At 35.1% G+C, this 22,968-nt stretch overlaps 1 protein-coding gene across 1 annotated transcript in view; it reads left to right on the top strand.

Moving 5' to 3' along the window:
• CEP162 (centrosomal protein 162) overlaps nucleotides 1–22,968 on the top strand; it is a 75,330-nt gene that overhangs the window by 15,404 nt on the left and 36,958 nt on the right. Inside the window, exons 8-17 of the mRNA XM_081045187.1 lie at nucleotides 532–562; nucleotides 1,550–1,663; nucleotides 6,250–6,441; nucleotides 7,155–7,239; nucleotides 9,739–10,021; nucleotides 10,933–11,194; nucleotides 18,380–18,513; nucleotides 18,782–19,009; nucleotides 19,537–19,677; nucleotides 21,643–21,755. Coding sequence (XP_080901313.1) covers nucleotides 532–562; nucleotides 1,550–1,663; nucleotides 6,250–6,441; nucleotides 7,155–7,239; nucleotides 9,739–10,021; nucleotides 10,933–11,194; nucleotides 18,380–18,513; nucleotides 18,782–19,009; nucleotides 19,537–19,677; nucleotides 21,643–21,755 — 1,583 coding nt within the window. The remainder of the gene's footprint in view (nucleotides 1–531; nucleotides 563–1,549; nucleotides 1,664–6,249; nucleotides 6,442–7,154; nucleotides 7,240–9,738; nucleotides 10,022–10,932; nucleotides 11,195–18,379; nucleotides 18,514–18,781; nucleotides 19,010–19,536; nucleotides 19,678–21,642; nucleotides 21,756–22,968) is intronic.

A 22,968-nucleotide genomic window follows, 5' to 3' on the forward strand; every position in this document is an offset into this window, starting at 1 on the left:
GGTGACACTAATTAGAAAACTTATTTTAAGGGAACCTATAATATTGATGAATTTCAACTGTATTACTATATGGTGGCCTGCCTTTTTGAAAATTTTCTCTTTCAAAATGTAGATGGACCAATGAGTACAAGTTATAGTTGATCATTAATTTTTTTAAAAATAAGGGGAAAATGACTGATATTATAATAGCAAGAGTCTTATGTGAAGTATACATGTTGTCCTAGAGTTCAAAATAAAGAATTTATGAGTAAAGTAGATGACATCTACTTCACTTTAAACAAGGCTTATGAGGCCTAAATTAATTACTGGTAATTGCCAAGGTTCTGAAGAGACTTTTAGAAGTTCTTTCACAGTTCCAACCTCTAGTGTTGTAGAATTATTGGTGACTGAGGGTGATAAAGAAACCTAGAAAGAACCATTTCCTGTTTTTTTCATAATGGTATAAATTTCAGATTTTGTTAATTGTCCATTGTGGCCATGTTTCATAACTTTGGTTTCAAAAGATATGATCATTTTCCTCTTTTAATCTAGGAAGAAGAAAATACTGGCATGCTAGCTAAAGGTAAATATTATGTGTATTCATATATTTTAGTTAGCAAAAAATTGTTCAGAATTGTATCTAAATTCTGAATAAATCACTATTCAGTGTATATATGGACTTTTCCATATATATGTGGATTCATGTATATATATACACACATATATATATCTATATATAGATATATATATATATACAAAATTCAACTTTAAAGAAGGAAATCCTGCCATTTGCAACAACAAATGAACGTGGAGAACATTATAATAAGTGAAATGAGGCAGACACAGAAAGACAAATACCGCCTGATCTCACTTATAGGTGGAATCTAAAAATGTCAGACTCACAGAAACAGAGTATAGTGATGGTTACCAGGGCCTGGGGGAGTGGTATATGGGAAGATGTTGGCTAGAGGGTACAAAGTTTCACTTAATGCAGGATAAGTAAGTTCTGGAGATCTAGTGTGCAATGATGTGACTACAGTCAACAGTAGTGTATTGTGTACTTCAGATTTCCTAAGGGGAGATCTTAAGTGTTCTCACCAGGCACAAAGGTAACTATGCAAGGCGATGGATGGTAATTTGCTTGATGGTGAATATTTCACAATGTATACGTATAGCAAATTATCAAGTTGTACATCTTAAACATATACAGTTTTTAATTGTCAGATATACCTTAATAAAGTTGGAGTTAATAAAACTTATTAATACCCTCCCTTAATAAAGTTGGAGGGAAAATGAGTATTCCTTTTTTTGTTATTTTTCTCAAGCCCTTTGCCTTCCCCACATAAATGTACATTGGACCTGTATATAAGCATAGATACATAAGTTGATACATTCCTATTATCTTATACATAAGACAATCATACTTGTTATAGATATATGATTATATACTCTTTATATGCAAACATTTATCTTTGTTTTTATACAGATTGAATATGATTAAAATATTTTCCTAAAGGAACCATAAAAATTCCTCTACATTCCTAATATCTTTTCCTTTATATTGTTCCAGTGGTGCTGCTTGATTCATTAGACTCTGTAGCAGAGGTCAACCTTGAACAGGATAGAGCACCAACTAAGCCAAAGGCCCTGCCGGAAATGACTGATAATGAAATGACAGGAACAGGTACAAATGTTTAAAGAACTCACAATTCTCTAAATATGTAATATTTTATGACTAATTGACTTCATTTACATATAATATATATATATAACTATATTGACAATAAAATTTTATATCTCACGTTTTTACCATATTTAACAACTTAAACAATCTGCACTTGCTGATGGTGACACAATGCTAGTCGACCAAGTAAAGTGTGTTTTTAAATAAATACTTATTAATAAATGAATGCATGCTATTGATAGAAAGTATAATACTGTAGGTGAATATTAACTACTTTTTTGTACCACTGCAGAGTATTCAGTTAAGATTTGCCATGTGTAGGAAAAATGGAACTTTAGTCTTATTGTGCTTTTCCATAGTTCCCTTCATGTAGGAAAAAGCTGTATCACAACCCCAAATTTTGAAATGCTTAGGACCATCTAGACTTTACTAAAAGTGGTAAAGGTCTTTAGGACAATGCCTTTTCAAACTTTTTTAAAGTAGTGGAATCCTTATCTCCAAATAAAAACTTAATGTAGTGAGCTCTATGTAGATAGGAATGGTACTTTATTGATATAAATATAAATGTAAGATTTACTTATAAAGTTAGAACGATGGTCTTTTGAAATTTTTGAAATCAGAAGTTACAGATACTTGTTATTTTCTCATATCACTATCAGACTTCCCATATGTTTGTATATTTTGTTTTTGTTGTATAATATGAAAATATTCTTGATTTACCACATAAATAGTTGCAAATGGGAACTTTTTAATCAGCTTGCTTTGCAAGTCTCAACTAAACCAAACCCTAGGAAAAAAAGAGCATTAGGATTGATAAATCACTAATCAACTCTAAACATTGCTTGAATTTTATTTTTTTATTTTTACTTTTTATTGAAGTATAATATATGAAAGTATAATATACCTATTTCATATGTAATAGTGTAACCTGATGAATTTTCAAATACTGAACACACCCGTGTAACCAGCAACCAGATCAAGAAAACATGCCCCAAACCACAAAAAGTCCACTCAGCTCTCTTTTTCTAGTCACTGCCATTCTCTAAGAGTCACCACTATCTTGATTTGTTTCATCCTTTTCCATTTTAAAGTATAAAAGTAAAAAAAAATACAACAGCATTTTCCCATCGACACATGTTTATTATTCATTTACTTGTTACTACCCAGCTGAGTGTTCAGCCGTGATGAAACTATGTGCAGAGCGCATATCCTCAGTTGAATGCTCTTATTTAAGTACATGTCACTTCTGATAGTCGATCCACATGCACAGTTTTCAGTAAGCAGACATGCATTCTTTTAAAAGACCAGTGTGGAGCTGTAGTTTTTCTAATCAGTGATACATTATAGGAAGTTCCTACATGTACAGTATGGCCAGAGAAACTTTATTCTAAGATATGCATGAAAACAAAGCAGAAGGAAAAGATATCACTCTGATGGTCTTCAAAATATTATAGTTACACAAATGGTACATTTGAGTGTGCAGATTAACTTCTATTACAGTTTTTAAATTTTAAAGCACTATTTGAAATGAAATTTCAGACAAGCATCTGTGGAACCCATGATTTTCTCTGAAACACTATGATTTTATGAAATACAGTATGAAAATCACTGCTGTAGGTTATAAGAAAAACTTAGAAATAAGAAAAATGTATTGCTAAAAGTAAAAATTCTTTTAAGATGATCCAAGTACTTACATAAAGCTGTAGTTTTTTGGTGTCATTTCTTAAATGTTCTGGAAGATAGTAGAGTATGAACTTAATATAATGTAATATAATACCAGGTATAATATAATATGATACTGGTCTTATATTAATGTTTGCTCCAGAAGATGCATAAGAGCTGATTGTCCGGCTAGGTCTTATTTTCAGGGAAACAGGATAGAACATTGTTAAGATTCAATAAGCAATAGCAACTCTATGGTTGTTATAGTTCCTATCAATCGTCTGTTAATGGTACAAATTATAATAAAGACCTTGTGGGCATACAGTATAAATCTGATTGGCTGTCGGGCATTGAATTTTCCTAATTCTTCAGAACTACACTTGAAAATCTTCAAACTTGGTTTAAGAACTGAAAAGATCAGTGTTATTTTGTTTTATTTTATGTTTCTTTTTTACCATGTTTCTTCCAGGGTTAAGCAGACTCGGTTTAGGTGCTACATTGTCAAAGATCATCTTTTAAAAATAATATTATTTATGAAATTCTCTGTGCCTTATTGTATTAACAAGATTGGTAATTATAAAAATTCGGTTTTCCTAACACCAGGGCAGATCTAGCCTTTCACTGTTTTCACTTGACTCCCGGGTACTTTGTGCTATGGCTGCATGCCTGGAGCGGTCACAGGGTGACAGCATTGCTCCACAACCAGATCCTAGCCTCTCCAAAATAGGGTTGGACAGGTTTCAACTTTCTTAAGTGGAAAAATATACGGAGTTTTCACTTGTAGTAACGTATGTAAAATAGCTACATAGAGTACTCTCTTTCTAATGTGTAAGGCAGAGAAGTCAGGCCTTTACTTTTCATAAAATGCATGAAAAAAGTCGACTTATATGACTCTGGAATTATTTTAATATCACTTGGATTAATGATTCAAATTAGGAGGAAAGTATCTTTTCCCTGCTCAGTTTTCCAAGCAGCCGCTAATACCTCTCTGTCTTCCAATTCTAATTTCTAACTTTCAGGTCATTTTTTTTTTAGTGCACATTTGCTCTGCTCTTGCTTTAAGCCTGGAATCTCTTGTTTCTGACACCGCACACCTGATAAATTAGGCATGAGCATTCAGTACTGCTGTGCTACTTAACATTGGGGTCATTTCTTTTGTATGCACTCAGCAGATACTTAAGTATTCTGATATTTCTGTAGAGGAGGAAGAAAACACCTGTGCCGTTGTTTTCCTTTCTTCAGAAAGATTAATTTCCTCCTTCAGTCATTGCTACTCTGAATTCTGACAGATGGGTTAGGGAAAGGGTTAGGCTTACCCTAAAGGATCTTGTTCCTCAAGACCTCTTGCAAAATCCCTGCCGCTTAACTGTTAATGATTCTGCTCTAATGATATCCCCCACTGTTTTGTTTTTAATTTAAGTAAATCTATTTATTGGGTGTGCTCCAAATAGCAGTGGTGACCTGAAACATTAGATAGGAAGATATCCCATTGTAAGGCATTCTTACACAATCTTACATGTGGCATTTTTTTACTTCTTGCATTCAGAGTTGAAAAGATAGCCCCTGAGAGTTACATACTATACAACTTACAGGTTATATAGAGGAAGATGAGGTTGTATATACTGTTTTATTTTTAAGCATTAATTAATCATGGGTATCAAGAGAAAAGAAGACTGATCACTCGATTTCTTTTTCTTTTTCCACTTTTTTATGACTCTTATTCTTTTTCCTAATTTTGAAATATTTTTTTAGTAAACAAAGTTGCAAAATGTGTCAGAAAATATTCATAAAAGTCTTAGATGATTGTTGTCATTAGATTCTTGGAATTCTTTTTTCTACAATTTATTTATCAGTTGGTGGGAGGAGGAGGAAGTTAATAGGGAAGGAAGAGTGAACAATTCTGTTTTGGATGACTAGGTGAGTAGTGATGCCAGTAGCTAAAATAGGAAATACTGGAGGTAAAACAGGTTTTGTTGCAAAATATAATAAATTCACTGGGGATATGTTAGATGTGATATACTTAAAGAATAATCTAAATATCTTTAGTCAGAGAAAAATTAAGGACAAATTCAGGTTTGAGAGTCATGAACATATGGATAATAGTTGAAGCTAATGGTCTTGATAAAGTTAGGCAAAAAATATATATATATATATGTAATATATATAACATGTTTTATATATATATATAACATATATATAACATATATATTATATATGGTTTAAAAAAGAGGGCTAAAAATGGAGCCCTGAGATGAGGCCATTTACTATGAGATGGAGAAGTAGCCATGAGAGTTGTGGGGAGAGCAAAGAGAAGAAGGGATGTAGAAGAAACAGTTCCCAAGAAAAGGACAGTTTCTCACAGTGTTGAAGAGAACTAAAAAAACTGGATTTGGCCATTAGGAAATTGCTTTTCATTATAGGAACTTTAGCAGGATGTTGGAACACATATTGCATTGCAAAGTTAGAGGAGTGAATTTCAGTTGAAGAAATGCAGCCTACAACATGCTTGGTGGCACAGGGAAGGAGGCGGGAGGGGAAGGGAGGGGAGGTGAGGCGAGGCGAGGCGACAGAAACCTTGAAATGATTGTGTCAGTTTGGGAAACTTAAGATAGTTTTATCCAGTGCAGAGGGGTTTATTAAGGGTAGTAGAAAGAGAGGCCAATAAGTAGTCTAGTCACATTTTGTAGTTACCATGTCAGGACACATCTTAACTTGCTGAAAGGAGTTTTTGAGCTTGCTATGATTTCATACTGGTAGGCTATAGCTGCATATTACCTACTTTTGTGTTTAACTCTTATCTTTATAATGTGATCATTGTCCTATAGCCTTGTTCACCATTTTTAACAGATTAAGAGATAATATTAATGTTTTGTAGTTCTCATGTATTTGTGTGATTATACTGGCGATTACATTTATTTCCATAGGTGTTGCTTATGGACAAAGCAATAGTGACACTGAAGCTCTACATCAGGCTTATTGTCATATAGCCCATTCTTTGGGAGATGCAGATGAACAAAGAATTGAGAGTACTGCCGTGAAAAACACCGAGAGCCCAGTGAAAGGTCATCCTCAAGAAAATGAAGAGTCCTCCAGAAACATCTCTACTACAGAATCTGGTAAAAGCTTATTTTGAGATGCTCTCTGAACAGTTTAGTTAATTTAGATACAGTTTACTGTAGTGAATTTTTCTCAGTCTCTGAATTTATTTAAAGGGTTTGTTCAGATGAATTCTGGAAATCGTTGGTTATCTATAAAGGGAGAGCTGAACATGGGGTTAAATTTCAGTTTCTCCTCCATTATACCTTGACCAAATTAAGAAATTACTTAGTGTTTTCACATTTTTAATCTTTTACATGTACATATACTAAAGTTATTTTTTAAAAAGAGAACAGTATTTTGGGATCAACTAAACACATATTTAGCAGATAAGTGTGTGTGTGGATGTGCCCATGCACACATACTGGAGGTGCCAAAAAAATGTATACAAGTGACTTGTATTCTTTTGTTATTGGTATATATGGAGTGTTAGAATTTTAATAGTTTTTTTCCTTTCTTAAAATATGTATACAGTTTTTGGCACCCTCTGTATTTGAGATATATATATATATATCTATATCAGATGTATATAGATAATATATTTCAAGTATAAATGTCAGTGGAGGTTGTCTTGGTATAAACAAGTTTACAGTGGGAAATTGGGTTTATTGTAAGTGCCATTTTGTTAACTCTCTCAATCAAAGAAAATGATATTTTACTAATATTAGACATTAAATTAAGCAATTTACATAACATTTGTTATTGCTATTTTTACTTTTATGCCCCCTCTTAGATCTGCCCACAGTAGAGGAGCTGATGAAACCTATCAGAATAGATTCCTTTGAGATCAGTGGTGGTTTGGATTTACAGCCTATCAGGTATGAATTTTGTAGAATGATTTTGCAGGTTGTTTGTTTCTTTTTGTATTGTTTTGTCACTGGAAACTTGTAGGATATGTATAACTTGTATTCAACTACCTTTGAGTCACTGCTGTCTTCTTTTTATATTAGTTCTTACTGAAATAGTTCATCAGTATTCTTCTAGTGCTAAAGTAAGGAAAAAGCAAATACTACTGAAGTTACTGTCATTAAGCAGTCTTGAATCTCGTCACTGAAAAGTATAATTTCTGCAGCTTCAAATTGCTCAGGGATAGTTGATTTCGAACAAAGAGGGAACATGAATTTCATTGTGTATATGAGTCATGGATTTGTTTCTTTATAAACCAGTTTGTTGTGCACTTCGCCATAGACTGGCCATCGTCTCACAGAGTGTGTTCTTTGGGCACAAGAGAGATGAGCTCTGTGAAAATGCTCCAGCTTCAGTACAGAAGCTTGTGAGACTTCATTGTCATTCTCCAATAGACAGGAGCACCTCTCAGTAACCTTGTTCTGAGACAGCTTTGCGTTTATGTAGCACTTAGAGTGTCACATCCATTATCTCACGTGATTTTCTTAACAACTAGGAAGGCATTCTTAATCCCCATCATTCAAGTGAGGAAACTATAATAAACTTTTGTAGTTGTGGGGCTCTCACAAAAACCAGGCGATGGTGTTGATAACAGCTGGCTATGGGCCAATTACTATGCAAAGTTCTTTACACTATTTTATTTAATCTTACAGCAACTCCGTGAAGTATATTCCATTACCCTCATTTCGTAGATAAGAAAACTGAGCCCAAAGAGGTTAAATAAATTGTCCAAGGTCATACAACTGTGACGAGGCAACACAGGACGTCCCTGTAATTAGCCACTTACACTTTCAGATCTTTGATGTCCACGAAATATTTTGTGAAAAGCCTATCATCCATTCGTGTACTATTCACTTGTTCATTTATGTTTTCAACAGACACATTTTGAGCTCCTTCTTTTACTACATCCTCGTCATGTAAATCCACTTGTAGTGACTTCTTAGCCTTATTTCTACATTTGTACTAGTTGAGCAAAAATGATCTAGTGCAGCTTACAATAACCCCATCTACCTGAATGCTAGGTGTGATGTTCTCCCACTGATCTGCAGTGCTAGTTACTATTTTAAAGGGCAGACTGTGCTCACTCACCAGTGATGTTTGGGGATATGTTAGTGTTACTGAAGAGATTTTTCCATAGCATCTTGTGTCTTAGTTGGCATAAGTGAAACCATTTTAGTAATATGAATTCCAAAACATAGATTATTACATTTGTGTTTAAAAGTTGAAAACAAGTATTGCTTACATTAAAGGCATAACAGTAATTATAGAAATGTCAGTACTACAAACTTTAGTACACATATCCAAAAATTCTGTAGCAAATCATCCTAGCTGCTATAAGAGATAATCATTGAAATCATAACCATATTTCATATCTGAATATCATCAAAAATTTATGTCTTGCCCACATCATAATCTCATGTATGTCATTGGGGTTAGGGTGGGACTGTGCTCTACACATTTAGGGACTCAGGCTTCCTCTACCATGAACACATAGTTTTAAGGTTGTCATGGCCTTAACGAAGCAGCCAATGAGGAAAGAAGAAGGATGGTTTAGCATGTTTTAACTGCCTCAGTGCAAAAGTAGTACATCACTTCAGCTCCCATTCTATTGGTAAGAACCAGCACATCTGGCTAAAAAGATCCAAGAGGGCTGGGAAATACAGTTTGCTTGTGGTCCACAAAGAGAAATAAGTGAGTGTGGTAGGTACTTAGCCATTCTCAACCAGAATATACTCTTCTAATAGCAAATTTCCATTTTATGCTTCATATATCTCCTCCCCTATACTTAAATGCCTGTACTTAAAATTCTTTAGGCATTAGATTTTTCAAATCTAATGGTCTGAAATGTTAGTTTGCATTTAAGTGTTTAAAACTACAGATACTTTATTTAGAAATCCTTTTGATTTTTATTTTACTTTACAATTTTTCCTATACTGTGATGAGATTTATGCTTTTTGTTATTTACATTCTATGCCTCATTGGCATAAATTATGATTACTTCTTCAGTTTCTTCTAGAAATGTATACAATGTTTTTTCTGCCTCAAATGGATATTAACTTTATAAAACATGGATAAAAGATACAAAAAGTTCATTTAGAAATTCATATTTAATTTTTTTTTTTACAAAGCAATTTTAGTCTTATTTGGTTTGGCTTTCCATTGAAGTAGGCCTCAAAGTCATTCATGTAATCTCTTATACTGCATTAAAATTATTATCTGAAATTCAAAAACATGATACTTTGTGAGTATACCGTTAACCAGAAGTGTAAGTAATGTTTTTAACATTAATGACCTGATTTGAATAGTTAATAAGTATTAAATACATAATATGTATGTATACAAGTGTTTGTAAAAGTGATATTTGAGGAGTCATATGGGGTTTATTCTCTGTGTCCTGTTTTGTTTCACAGCTATAAGAAACTGACTGTTAGTGCAGAAACTGAAGTTTTAAGTCCTTTACCCTTTAAGATGAAGCCAAATGTCATGTCTCAAGAGCCACAAAATGTGAACCAATTTTTTGACAAAAATGAAGAAAATGTGGTTTTACAAAAGACAACAAATGAGGGTATAGAAAATAACTGTGCCAGAGTAAACAGTACGGAAGAACATATAGATAAAATGTACCTTGATATTTTGAGGAAAAAACGATCTGTTGGTCATTCGTTATTACCTCCGGATGACAAAATACATAAAGTAAGTGTTTATAATCTAAATTGATTTGACATACTGATAAATGATGTTATGTAAGTATTGTTGATAAGTATGTACTTCTTGAGATAGTGGGATTGCTTACATACTATCCTCCACCTACGTCCTGGATATTTGTGAGCAATATTTATTACTACACCCTGCAGTCCCCAAGTTCAAAAAAACCTCTATGGAATTAGCTTTCTTTTAGAAGCCGTTCTTTATATTAAAACAATTTTTGGTTTTTTTTGTTTGTTTTTAGTAAACGTAGTTGAGAATTTGAGTAGCGTAAGAAAATAAAGTCTATTTATCATTCTAGTGCTTTTCGATCAGTTGTTCCAATAGTCTGGGTTCTGCAAAAGTAGCTTAAGTTGGATTTCATATAAAAGCTATTAGCACCTGTTGAGAAACTTATGTTTCACGGTTCCTTTTTCCTGTTCTTGATCTATTCTGATGTATAGTTTCATGATGCTAATATTTTATTTTTGCTTTACAATTTTGATGATGTATTTACCATAAACCATCACCTGTTCTTTGTGGAATAAGGCAGGGTATTAAAATTTTTTTTATCTTGAGAAACCTAGAGGAAAACGAAGATAAAATTTTACGTCATTTCAAAATATGTTCTTTCCATCCTACACCATGTTCATTCTAATAATTATACATGTTGCTCTCTGGCAAGCTTATTTTGTTTTATTATTTGCTTTATTTTGTTTTGTTTTACTTCTGACTTTGAAGATGTTCTTCAAAATACTAAAATTCCAATGAATCAGACTTAGAGAACATGAATATAGTGGTGTGCTTTACAAACTATGTTATTTAGTAATCATGATAGTTTTGTAATCTGTTAAATCTTCACTTACAACTGTAGTTGAAATTCATTTAAGTTCTAAAGAGTTTGTGCTTGTTGTACACAGACTTTTAGATCTCAGCTCAGTTCTGGAGAAGAAGGGGCTATCATTGGTAAACAGGTACCGTACAAGAAGGCCAGAAGTGCACCTTCTTTACTTAAAAGCAAACCCCAGGGTGGATTATATGCATCAGTTAGGAGCTCAGGCTATGGAAAACCCAGTTCACCGTTCCAGACATTTTCTACTCTTGCAAAGAAATCTTCAAAGGACATTATGCAAAGCAAAAACTTAAAGTCCATTTCCACCTCAAATCAAGCTAGGAAAAAAGGTAATCATGTCATCTTTTCATAATAAAATTCTGTGTATATACAGTTGACTCTTGAACAACATGGGTTTGAACTGCATGGGTCCACTTATATGCCAATTTTTTCAGTAATTACTGTAGCAAATGTATTTCCTTATGATTACCTTAAAATTTTCTTCTGAAAAAGAAAAATTTTTCAGAATTTCTAAGAATACAATATATAATACATACAGAATATGTATTAATTGACTGTTTATGTTATTAGTAAGGCTTCTGGTCGACAGTAGGCTATCAGTAGTTAAATTTTGGGGGAGTCAAGGTATACATGGATTCTTGACAGCATGGGGGTGGGTAGTGCCTCTGAACCCCACATTGTTCAAGTGCCAACTGTAGTGTATTATTTTACTTGTTGCCTACTTTCCCTATCAACTTTACTTATTCATAGAAAGCATTAACCTTAAAGTATGCATTCTGTTTCTGAATGATTCAGTTTACAGGAGGGTGGGTTTTTTTTTTGTCATTATTTCCTGAATGAGACCCAAAAAGTATGGAAGTGAATATAAGGTAGGAGAGTCAAACCCTTCCTCATCTAGTTGGCTCTTGTAATATCCAAACTGTTTATGAGAGAAGAGCTATATATTCAAAATGCACATGACAACCTACAAATAAAGGTTGACAGATTTGATATTAGTTCAGTATAGATTTGGAGAGGCAGGATGTTTTATGTATCACAAAATGCATATTTTTAATACATAAAATAGTCATTTATATTGACAATAGGAAGGGTAATTTCCAACTTAGAGCTCATGCAATTATTAAAAGAAATGGAAATGTTCAGGTCAGACCAGCATTTCTGCTGCCTTTAGACTCCACTGGGAAGGGAGAGCAATAATAGAGCCAGAAACATTTTGTCCTTTTCTTTGTGATTGAATTGAATAGGTGATAGTTGTCAGAGGAGAACTGTCGTCATTGGAAAATTCATTTCTAGCTTAAAGTGTCTTCCCTTGCCTTTCCCTACACTTGTCAGTTCCAGGACCACTTTAACTATACATACAGGCATACCTCGTCTTATTGTGAGCTGATTTATTGCACTCCACAGGTGTTATGGTTTTTACAAGTGGAAGGCAAGACCCTCCACTAGCAAAAAGATTATGACTCAATTTACTATATTTTCATACTCATTTTATTGTTATGGTGGTCTGGAACCAAACCCACAATATCTCTGAGGAATGCCTGTACTTAAAATTCTTTCAACGTTAAAGACTCTCTCATTCTGTCTGTGTGGGTGTGTTTTCGCTGCAGCAACCTGTGCACGTAAGATGGAAGGGCTAGGGCTAACCTATGTCATTGTGAAGGAGAACAGCATTAGGTGTTGGTTATTCTGGAGAGGCAGGAATATGCTTCTTTTGGATTAATACAATCATCCTTTCCTCCTGCTCTTAACCCAGGGACCTCTAATCCTTTCCCCTAAGAAGTCTTTTATATTACCTTTTTTTCTCAAATGTTCTATGGAACATTTGTTTGTGATATTGTCATATACTCAGTTATTAATAATTAAATCACTCATTGCATCTAGTTCTTAATGTTAAGAAAAAACACTTGGAACATTTCTCAAATTTTAGAATCAAAGAGGAGTGAAAATTTTTCATAAATAAGGAGTATTTGTTTTGTATTTTTGGGAGCAAGGAAATGAAATTTTATTTTTAATATTTACTCTGTATATTTATTTTAGATAAATTAACCATCAACACTTTTGAAGTTTAATTTATCCAAATTCATTCATTTTACAAATATTTTTTGAGCACCTACCTTAGTCCAGGCACTAATAGAGGCTTCTTTAGATACATCAGTAAACAAAACAGGCAAAGAAATCTCCCCTCCCCCATTTTGTGGAACTTTTCTTCTGATGAGGAGAGAGAGCTATTTAACTATAAGCAAAATAAATAAGTAAATTATGTTACATGCTAAGGAAAAACAGAAAGTAGAGCAAGAGTTTCAGTGGTGGGACGTGACAGGTCACAATTTTAAACAAGATAGAATAGGCCTCCTTGAGAAAGAGTTATTTGAACAAAGACTTGTAGGAGGTGAGGGAATTGGTTGTGTGACTGTTTGGGGGTAGTGTATTCCAGAAAGATGAAACAGCCAGTGCCGAAGTCCTAAAGTGGGGGAAGAATGCCTAGCATGTTCAAGGAACAGCACAGCAGCCCCTGTGGCGAGGGCACAGTGAGCAAAGACTGTGTAGGAGGTGAGTGAGATCAGAGAGTCAAAAGGACAGGTGTACGCGTATAGAGGTTTTTCTAGGGCATTTTAAAGACTTGGGCTTTTACTCTGAGTGAAAAGGTGAGTCCCTGAAAAGTTTAGAACCTGGGAGTGACCTCATCTGACCTACCCTTTAGATGGATTTCTCTGGCTGCTTTGTAATAGACCACATACATAAAATTACACATACCATAGGGAACATAGGAAGACTCACAGAGACCAGTTAGAAGGGGATTTTAGGAATCCAAGCTGCAAGTAATGGAGCTTGAACCAAGGTGGTGGCAGCGGAGTTAATGAGAAGTAGTTGGATAGGATATATTTAGAAGGCAGAACCAAAAATCTAAAAACTTGGTTTGGGTTTATGAAATAGGAAGCATGGATGATGCCACAGTTTTTGGGTTAAGAAAACAGGAAGAACGGAGTTACTATCCAGCTGCAGTGGGGACGGCTAAGGTAGAGTAGATTTCGGGGTAGAGAGAAAGTCAGAAATCTAGCTGTTGATCGTTTTGAGATGTCTGTTCTATATGCAAGCAGAGATGACAAGGAGGCAGTTAGATATAAAACTCTGGAGTTCAAGAGGGAGGTGTGAACTGTAGATACCATTTGGGAGATGTTAAAAACTAATTTTTAAGCCATGGTTTTTTAAACCATGTGATTGATGAAGACTATCAAGAAAGGGAGCATAGCTAGAGAAAAAAGAAGCCAAGGCCTGAGTCTTGGGCTTGCTAACCTTAAGAGGTCAGGGCAAAGAGGTGTACCCGCAAAGAAGATGGAGTGAGGCTGGAGGAAACCTGAGTGCGGGATATAAGTGAAGAATGTGTGTAAAGTAGAACTGATCTGCTCTCTCAGCAGCCGCCAGGAGATAAAGAAAGATGAGCACTGACAACTGCCCTGTGGGTTTAGCAAGGAGGTCATTGGTCTGTTAGGCAAGCAGTTTCCGTGGATACATGGCTGTAAATGGAAAACTGAGTGGGAACAGGAAGGAAAAGGAGGAGTGGAATTGGATACTTCAAGTTATAGAAAAAAAAAATGGGCAGGAGTTGATATGGAAGTGGAGTCACGTGAAGCCTTTAGTTTTGCTTTGTTTTGTCTTTAGTGGGAGAAATAATAGTATAAACTAGTATGTTTATGCTTTTTAGAAAGATTCAGTAGACAGGAAACAATTCATGATGGAGAGGGGGAAGGATTACTAGAGCACTGTCCTTCAGTAGAGGAACTGTAATGGGGTCTAGTGTACATTGGAAGGGTTGGCTTTAGATAGGAATGTGGACAGGTAATCTGTGGAAGCAGATAGGAAGCGGGAAGTTGTGGGTACAGATACTGGTAGGTGGGTAGAAGTGGTGAAAGAATGTGGATGATTTATTCTGCTTGCTTCCATTTTCTCAGAAATAAAACACAATGTCAGTAGCTGGCAGTGAGGATGGGGCAGGGGTATTAGAGGAGAGAAGAGAAGATGTGAAATAGTTATCCTAGAGGATTAGGCTGCCAGCAGCAGGAAGAGTCTACTTGAAGTTAGTGATCATGAATTTAAATTGAGACCAGGCAGTGTGTGTGTGTGTGTGTGTGTGTGTGTGTGTGTGTGTGTGTGTGTGTGTGTGTGTCACATTTTGCTGCATGATTGCAGGTGTTAGGTAGTTGTGTAGCTGAATTTGTCAAAAGGAGTATTTTTTTTTGCCCAATGAGTACAATGAACTGTTTGTGGACGTTAAGGCGAGTAACGAAGAAAGAAAAGACATCAAGGGGTGTGGTGCAGTTTGAAATAGGTAGGATCAGCAAACTGGGAGTCCCAGTGGGGCGGGAGGTGGGAGATAGGATTGATAGAGAGCAAATGCCTAAGACTGAGATTCGGGAGTGATTGCATTACTGGTAATAGAAAAAGTCGTAGAGTACGCCAGGTGGGAGTAGGTAGCAGAGGTGGAGAGAAGTATAAGGAACCAAAAGCCAGGAGTTGGTGAGTATGTTGAAATAACTAAGGATGTCGACAGAAGTAATGTCACAGTAAATGGAAAAGAAATGAGGGATTCTTTTTGATAGATTGATAGATGAAGGCAACAATATTTTTGTGAGTATTTTTTTCCTATTTCAAAATTTTATGGTATTTATGAATTACCAAAATTAAAATAAAATATATCACTAAAATTTTTATTAAAGTACAATGATAAACTACGGCTGTCTATTTTTATACTGATCTGCTTTTTGTTCATTAGACTATTATGATTTTTTAAAATATTTTTCTTGAAAAGTTGCCCAAAGCAATTTTAGTTTTATTCAGAACTGTAATTCCTTTGGAATGGTTGTTACAGATTGAGTTCTCTGAGAAGCAGACTCTGATGTGGAGATTCGTCTACAGAAAGTCTAGAGAATGCACTTGGGATCAACCTTGTTTAAGATGAAAAAGAAGCCCAATTACTGTGGCTTACCCAAATAAGAGGCTTCTCTTTTTCATGTAACGCAGAGGCCAAAGATAAGCAGTTCAGAGCTGGTGCAACTGTGCAAGGGACCAGATCCCTTCTTTGCTCCTGCAAAATTCTTAGTCTGGGACTTTTGTCTTTATTGTCATAAGATGGTTACTCAACCTCCGTCCAGGCCCTGTCATGAGGAAAGGTGAAAGGTAAAAGTTACATGCCAGTTAAATCATCAACTTCTTAATCAGGAAAGTAGTCGCTTTCCTGGAAGCCCTGTGTAGGAAAATTTTGCTTTCAACTTATTGGCCAGATCTTGGATTGTGTGGCCACCCCCAGTTGCATGGAGTCCAGGGAGATGACTGTTTTCAACTGGGCACATTGCTGCTATGGGCAAAATTAGGTTTTTGTTATTAGAGAGGAAGAGGAGATTGATACCTGCTCTGTGGTTGTTTACCCTTTTATTCTGTATTAATTTTCTGTGCCTCTTAACTCTTGTGTTTTTATTTTGAGACTAAGAATTTTATTATGAAAGAAATAGTTGCTCATTATTTAAATTCAAAAATACAAAAAAGTAAAAAAGAAAAATGCAACTTAGCCAGAAAAAACTGGTGTCATACTACATGAGTATCATGGACAAGTAGGGAAGATGAGAGGCACACATAGGGATAAATGGAGAAAACATTTTATGAGAATGGGATCACAATTTACAAGTTCTTTTTAAATAAAATATTAGATTTAGATTTAGTTTTGCTTAAATCTGTAAGAAGAAAAAGTTTATCTGATGATATGTTATATCCCAAAAGATCCCTTTAAAAAGTAGATTATGAAAACTCCTCAAAGGTTCTCAAAACAGTGTTGTTTTTAATTGCATTTTCCAATGTTAATATGTTTTCCCTTCTATGAGATATAAAATAGTAAAACTCTTACATCTTACCACTCACATGCCTCCTACCCATTTTTGCTGGTTTGATTTTTACTTGTTTGGGATATATTTGTTATATTCTCTCCTGCAACTGTAATGTGCCTCAGCTTTTGAATTTAGATCTTGGTTGTGATTATTAAAGAGATTGAATGCTTTTCACCAGTCCCCCAGCTATAGTTTCTTGATTCTGCAATTATTGACTGGTTTCTTATTTGCCTGAATTTTCTTAATCCATTGTTTTTTCAAGAAGGGCTTATGGGCTCCGAATTCTGCAACCTTTCCATGTTTGAATTTTATATCCAAGCAAATTTTCTTTCATGTGAAAAGGGAAAAAATGCTGTTCATGTACCATTATTGAAAATAGTTACTTAGCAAAATCAAAATTAAGAACTTAGGAAGGGAAACTCTGGTCTCAAAGCAGTGACTGACTACAGCTTGAACAAGAAGCACCTGCCACCCTTGGCTGCTGTGTCCTGGGCAGAATCACAGGGCAGCAGATCCAGCCCATTCATTGACCACATTCATGGATCTCTAGCGATGTGGGAGGATTAACACCTGCTTTTCAGTGACTCTCAGTATTTCTTAATGAATACTTAAAGAAATTTCTCCAGAAAACCTACATCAAACTATCCGTTTAAATGTGGTTATTACTCTATACAGAAAACTTTTGCATGCTTGGGATAAAGATTAAAATCTTGGGTGAGGTACTGTTGGTGACTTGTTTCTTCTTTTGACTTTTCCTTATTTGCCAAATCTTCAACAGTCATGTATTTCACTTATAATGAAAAAGTAAACTTTACATTTAAAAATTTAGCATCTTGACGAAATTACATTAAAAATGTAAATTTCAAATTCTTCATTTACCTCTAAGGCAGTTGGACAAATGTTTACTGAGTGTTCAGCTCAGAACCTGGTTAGCTCAGAATATGGGCCTCAAGATCTCTTCTAGGTATTTCCCTTAAACATTTTTTATTAACTGGATTTATTGACTTTAAAATTATTTCTGCTGTTTGGGGTTTACAAGGTACTTTAAAAGCTGAAAGTTTGACGAGAATGTACAGTAATCACATTATTTTCTAATTTAATATGTTTTATCAGGGTATTAAAGCAGTGTTGTAATTTTATCTTATAAATCAAATTTAAACTAGCTGTTACAAAATTTCCATGCAATTTATATTATTCCACTGATACTATACTGTCTTGATATACACTAATTATAAAAGAGTGCTTTGAAAGCATACTTCCTCTCAACTAAAATGCTTCATGTTATCAGCTGCTCTTTCATTCAAGTTTTCCTTCTTGTTATTGCTATGAACTTTAAAAGAATAATTTTTAAAAAAATAATAAAGTAATCCCAATCCACATTCTCACATTTATTTAGCTTCATTTGACATGAATCTCAGGTCAATTAGCATTCTGTGTCTAATTGAGTAGTATGTTGATTATGGGCAAAGTTCTGAGTTTAGTGAAACAGCTGTATTCTAGTATTATACATCAGCCTATTTTGAAATAATTTATTTTACTATTTCTATTGTAGTCATACTTACTGTTTCATAATTACTGAATAGACATTCAACTTTGTTTACATTTGTGGTGTTTTTATCTACTGTTTACAATATTTAGAGATCTTATCTGAAACAAAGCTCATCAAGCCTGCAGCATTGGGTAAACCAGCTCCCCAAACTGACAGTTACCTGGCTACTCCTAAGAGGTCTGAAGACCCTAGAGAAACTGATTCCTGTCTTCAGTTACAGAATGTAAGTGTTGAATTTTAAACTAATATACGTAATGTGTTTTATGTTCTAAAGTCATATGAAAGCTAAATCATAAATAAGAAATATATGAAATTTCCTTTGCTTCAAGGGTAATATTCTAATCACTCATATTGAACACTTAGTCTTTTTTTTTTATTTAGTAGACTTTGTTAACCTTGTCAGTTTTATTGTTTGTGTGTATGGCTTTTTTAAACCACCTGTGTTTGAGTCATACATAAATCTGTAATGAAGTAATGCTTTTCCTTAAAAGGATTCTTTAGGATGCCATGGTGGGAACACAGAGACAGAATTAATGATGTTTAAAAGAGTTCAGGAAGCAGAGGAAAAATGGAGGGGTGCACAAGCCCTGATAGAGCAAATTAAAGTCACATTCTCAGAAAAAGAGAGAGAGCTGGAAAATAAGATGGAAGAACTAAAGAGACAACAGGAAAAGGAACTCTTCAAACTTAATCAAGACAATTATATTCTTCAAGTTAAGGTACTAGGCGCATTACCCCATTTTTCCTTTTATTGATTAAAAAAGAACTTGTACTCCCTGCTAAATGCGTTGTCATCCTTGGTTCCTGGGGCTGTTTGGCTTGATGTATTTGCTGTATAAAACATGAACAAGGTTCCTGAGAGTGTCTTGTTACAGAAGAGCCTAAATCCAACACTCTGGGGGGAAAAACTGAAATTTAAATTGCCTCATTTTGATAGTTTTCTTCTGTTAGCAGTCATTTTTAAAAAATTCCCTTAGTTCACTATAATCTTCAAAGACAGTTCAGAAAGAACTGCTACAGAAGATCTAGATTCAGAGAATGACACTATGTAGCATTTCTGAGTTACTTCCATCATCAGTACTATTAGCATAAAACACTGTAATGATTTAACTGTAATTGGTATTAATTCCAGTGTGGTTATAAGATAGTTTTAGGTCTATGCACCTTGGATTTTCTGTTATTTTTCCTCACTTTGCACTTTTTCATTTCCTTTCCCAAATAAAATAATTTCTGTATTTTCTCAAAGTTAAATAGCTTTGAAGAAACAAACAAAAAACAAAGGTGGTTACAGTTTGGAGAAACAACTGATCCTGTCACTGAAGAAAAATTGAAGCAAATACAAAAGGAAATACAAGAACAAGAGACACTTCTTCAAGGATATCAGCAGGTATGGTGATTCTTCAGCACATAGTGAGTTTGTTCTTGAGATCCTTCAATTATAAAAATCAGGCATATTAAAATATTTATGTGCTCATGTAACAGATAAGGGAATTTCTCACAAATGTGAGGAAGTAATACTTTGACTAGTTTGCATAGTTCTCCTGGGCAGAATTAAAGTGGTTAAGAGCATGGGTTCTGGATTCAAAGAATCTGGTTTTAGATTTAGCCCCACAACCTGCTGTGCAGCCTTGAGCGAATTGCTTCACCTCTCTAAGCCAATCTCCTTATCTGTGAAATGGTGATAATAATAGTACCTGTCTCATAATATGAGATGAAAATAATGGTGCAAAGCATCGTCTAGTGCCTGGTTCAGAGTAACCAATCAATGCGTGTTACCTGTTGCTATTTTCAGTGGCCATCTTCCTTAGAAGCTTTCCTATTTGTCTTTAGCTTCCTATAATGATTTTCAGTAGATAATATGGGCTAGTTTTGATGTTATGTTCAAAGATATGAATCTGAAATTGAGTGAAAAAAATTGAATTAAATGGGAGAAAGTTTGCATGCCCCCCGAGGCAGACATTTGTGATGTGTGATGGAACCTTGGTGATGTTTACTTGACAGGCAGCCAGGACAGATTTAGTGATCTTCAGCATAAGACTTCATCTTAGTTTCTTCTCCCCTCGCACCCACAGTACCTTTTTTCCTTTTGACAACCACAGCCTAAGCATTGAGCCTACCAGTAGCAAGCAAATCCAGGGACAATGAAAGGATGACCACATCACGAGATTACAGCATTTGTGATCAGTGAAGTAGTACTGATTTTGCAGGACACATTGCCCTAGTGTCAGTGAGACCCTTCCAAACCCTTTGCCTGCCATTCTGGTCGTACAGGATAGAGCGTGGGTTTTAAGGAGGATCTCACAGACCTGTAAGTTTGCCAGCCCTCCCTCCCACAAAGATAACACAAAATTTGTGTATCAATGTACTGTTTCCCCAAAAATAAGACCTAGCCGGATCATCAGCTCTAATGCGTCTTTTGGAGCAAAAATTAATATAAAACCCGGTCTTATAGCAAAATAAGACCGGGGCTTATGTTATAGGAAAATAAGACCGGGTCTTATATTATTTTTTGCTCCAAAAGACGCATTAGACCTGATGATCCGGCTAGGTTTTATTTTGGGGGAAACACGGTATATATTTATGTATTTTTCTGGGTTTCATTAATTCTGCAGATATTTAAGCACAGGCCATCTGCCAGGCACTAGGCAAGATACAGTGAGATGGTTCCTAGTTTCATTAGATCCTCGAAGGTCTTTGGTGTGCCTCAGATTTTTAATTTTAAAGAGTACAGATTGGTACTTTCTTCTTCTGACCTCAATGTTGGAGTCACTCTTTAGCTCAAGCCTTGTGGTGAATTGGGTCTAGAATCTGCTCTGCTTTGTCCCGATCTTTCAGAAACACCCAATCTGTAATTCCCTTCTCACAGAAAGTTCCAGAAACAAGCATGGACCCCCATTGTAGCTACATCACATTACCTCAGCATGGGAAGCCAAGTCAAAAACAGAAAAAAGAGAGTGCATACAGCCCTACTGGCCTTTCCATTCTGGAGCACAGTTATGTGGTTATTCTGTATTCACTCACCTGTTTACTCCTGTGAAACGCAGCACCTTAAACTGACATTAGGCCCTTTGGCTTTGGGAATTTTTGCAACTTTTGTTTTTCAAGTAAGCTTTTTGGAAAGAATTCTTTTTAGCTAATAAATTCTCTTCTGAGATAATATGAAGTCTGATAAGTTCGCGAACTTAATTGTCAGAAAGCATATAAAGAATTTGAAAAAGATTTTGCTTACTCAAAAACTTAAGACATTTTAAAAACCTTTAAAATGTTTAAAGGATATATCTATTATGAGTATATATACTTATTTAAGTACTACTGACTTTTAACTAAAATGTAATTTGCTATTTATAAAAAGGAAAATGAAAGATTGTATAATCAGGTGAAAGATCTCCAAGAACAAAACAAGAAAAATGAGGAACGAATGTTCAAGGAAAACCAGAGTTTATTCAGTGAGTTAGCATCCCTAAAGTAAGTCCTTTTTAAATCTTAAAATCAAACGTACTTAGACTGTTTCTAAGCATTTTATTGTTATGTTAGTAATACATTTAATTATACTTAGAAATGACAAAATTGTCATTCAAAATTGATTTACAGTTTTGTAACCTTTATATTTTTTATATTCAGTAGATTTTTCTGTAGTATTTTCAGCATATTCACATTTGAGTTTGAGATCAGTTTCAGAAAACTGAACATGTAGTATTCCTCTTGATCGATCGTTAAGCTTGAGATGCTTATATTAATAATGCATCTTAGTAACGATGCTTTTAGTAATAATGTTAAAAAAAAGGTACCATACGGTATCACTTAGTGTCTTAGGTCAGGTTCCATACAAGTAGAGTGTGAGATGGAGATCCTTGCAGAGGTGATTTCCTGAAGGCTAACTCTGAAGAGAATGGGAGCAAGAGAAGCAAGATGGGAGGGGTGGGTAGACAGAGGGAAGGTGAGTAAGAATGTGGTGTCGACTGGAGACAGGCTTCGTTCTACTCTCACCATATAGCTCAGGAGAACAGATTGCATCACATAGTTGGTCCCCAACTTGAGGCATGAGGGGCCAGTACCCCCAAGCCTGTCAGAAGACTGGTTAAGGGGTGCCCCAGGATATGGGTGGGGTATATCCTGTGTGGGGGCAGCCTTGTGTACCCCTAAGCCAGTCTGTCAGTGGCTGAGGTGTGCCCCAGGAAGCAGCTGAGGGATGTCCTCTGGGCCAGGGATTAGGAGTTGCTGTTTGGCTGAGGCTTTCTCCACAGGAGAACCTGTGAGTTGTTATTAACCAGCACTCACCAGGGTGGGCTGATGGAGCACCAAAACCTACTTAGGAATCGTATTTCAGAGTATAAGGTCTTTTGGATGTTACACATCCAATTTTAACATTAAGTAAAAAGGTTGAACCCACAAACATGGGTATGCTAGGGTGCTATCTTCTTTTAGGAAACGACTACTGGTTGTGCATCATTTCACATAAATACCTAATTAACTCAAGACTGCTATCAGAGGAAGTTGTTTTGGCTATGAATGTTATATTCACATACCTCTTCATTTGTGTATGTGTTGTTGTTAGAGTTAGATAACCTAGGGTGTAAGAGGTATGGCTGCTGTTACAGGCTACTGATCTTTCATAGAAAATAGAAAAAAGTATAGTATCTTGTAGCACACAAAGCTAGAAGGTGCATAGGTTGGTAAG

The sequence above is a fragment of the Rhinolophus hipposideros genome (genome assembly GCF_964194185.1).
Source record: "Rhinolophus hipposideros genome assembly, chromosome: 3".
NCBI classification, from domain to species: Eukaryota; Metazoa; Chordata; class Mammalia; order Chiroptera; family Rhinolophidae; genus Rhinolophus; species Rhinolophus hipposideros.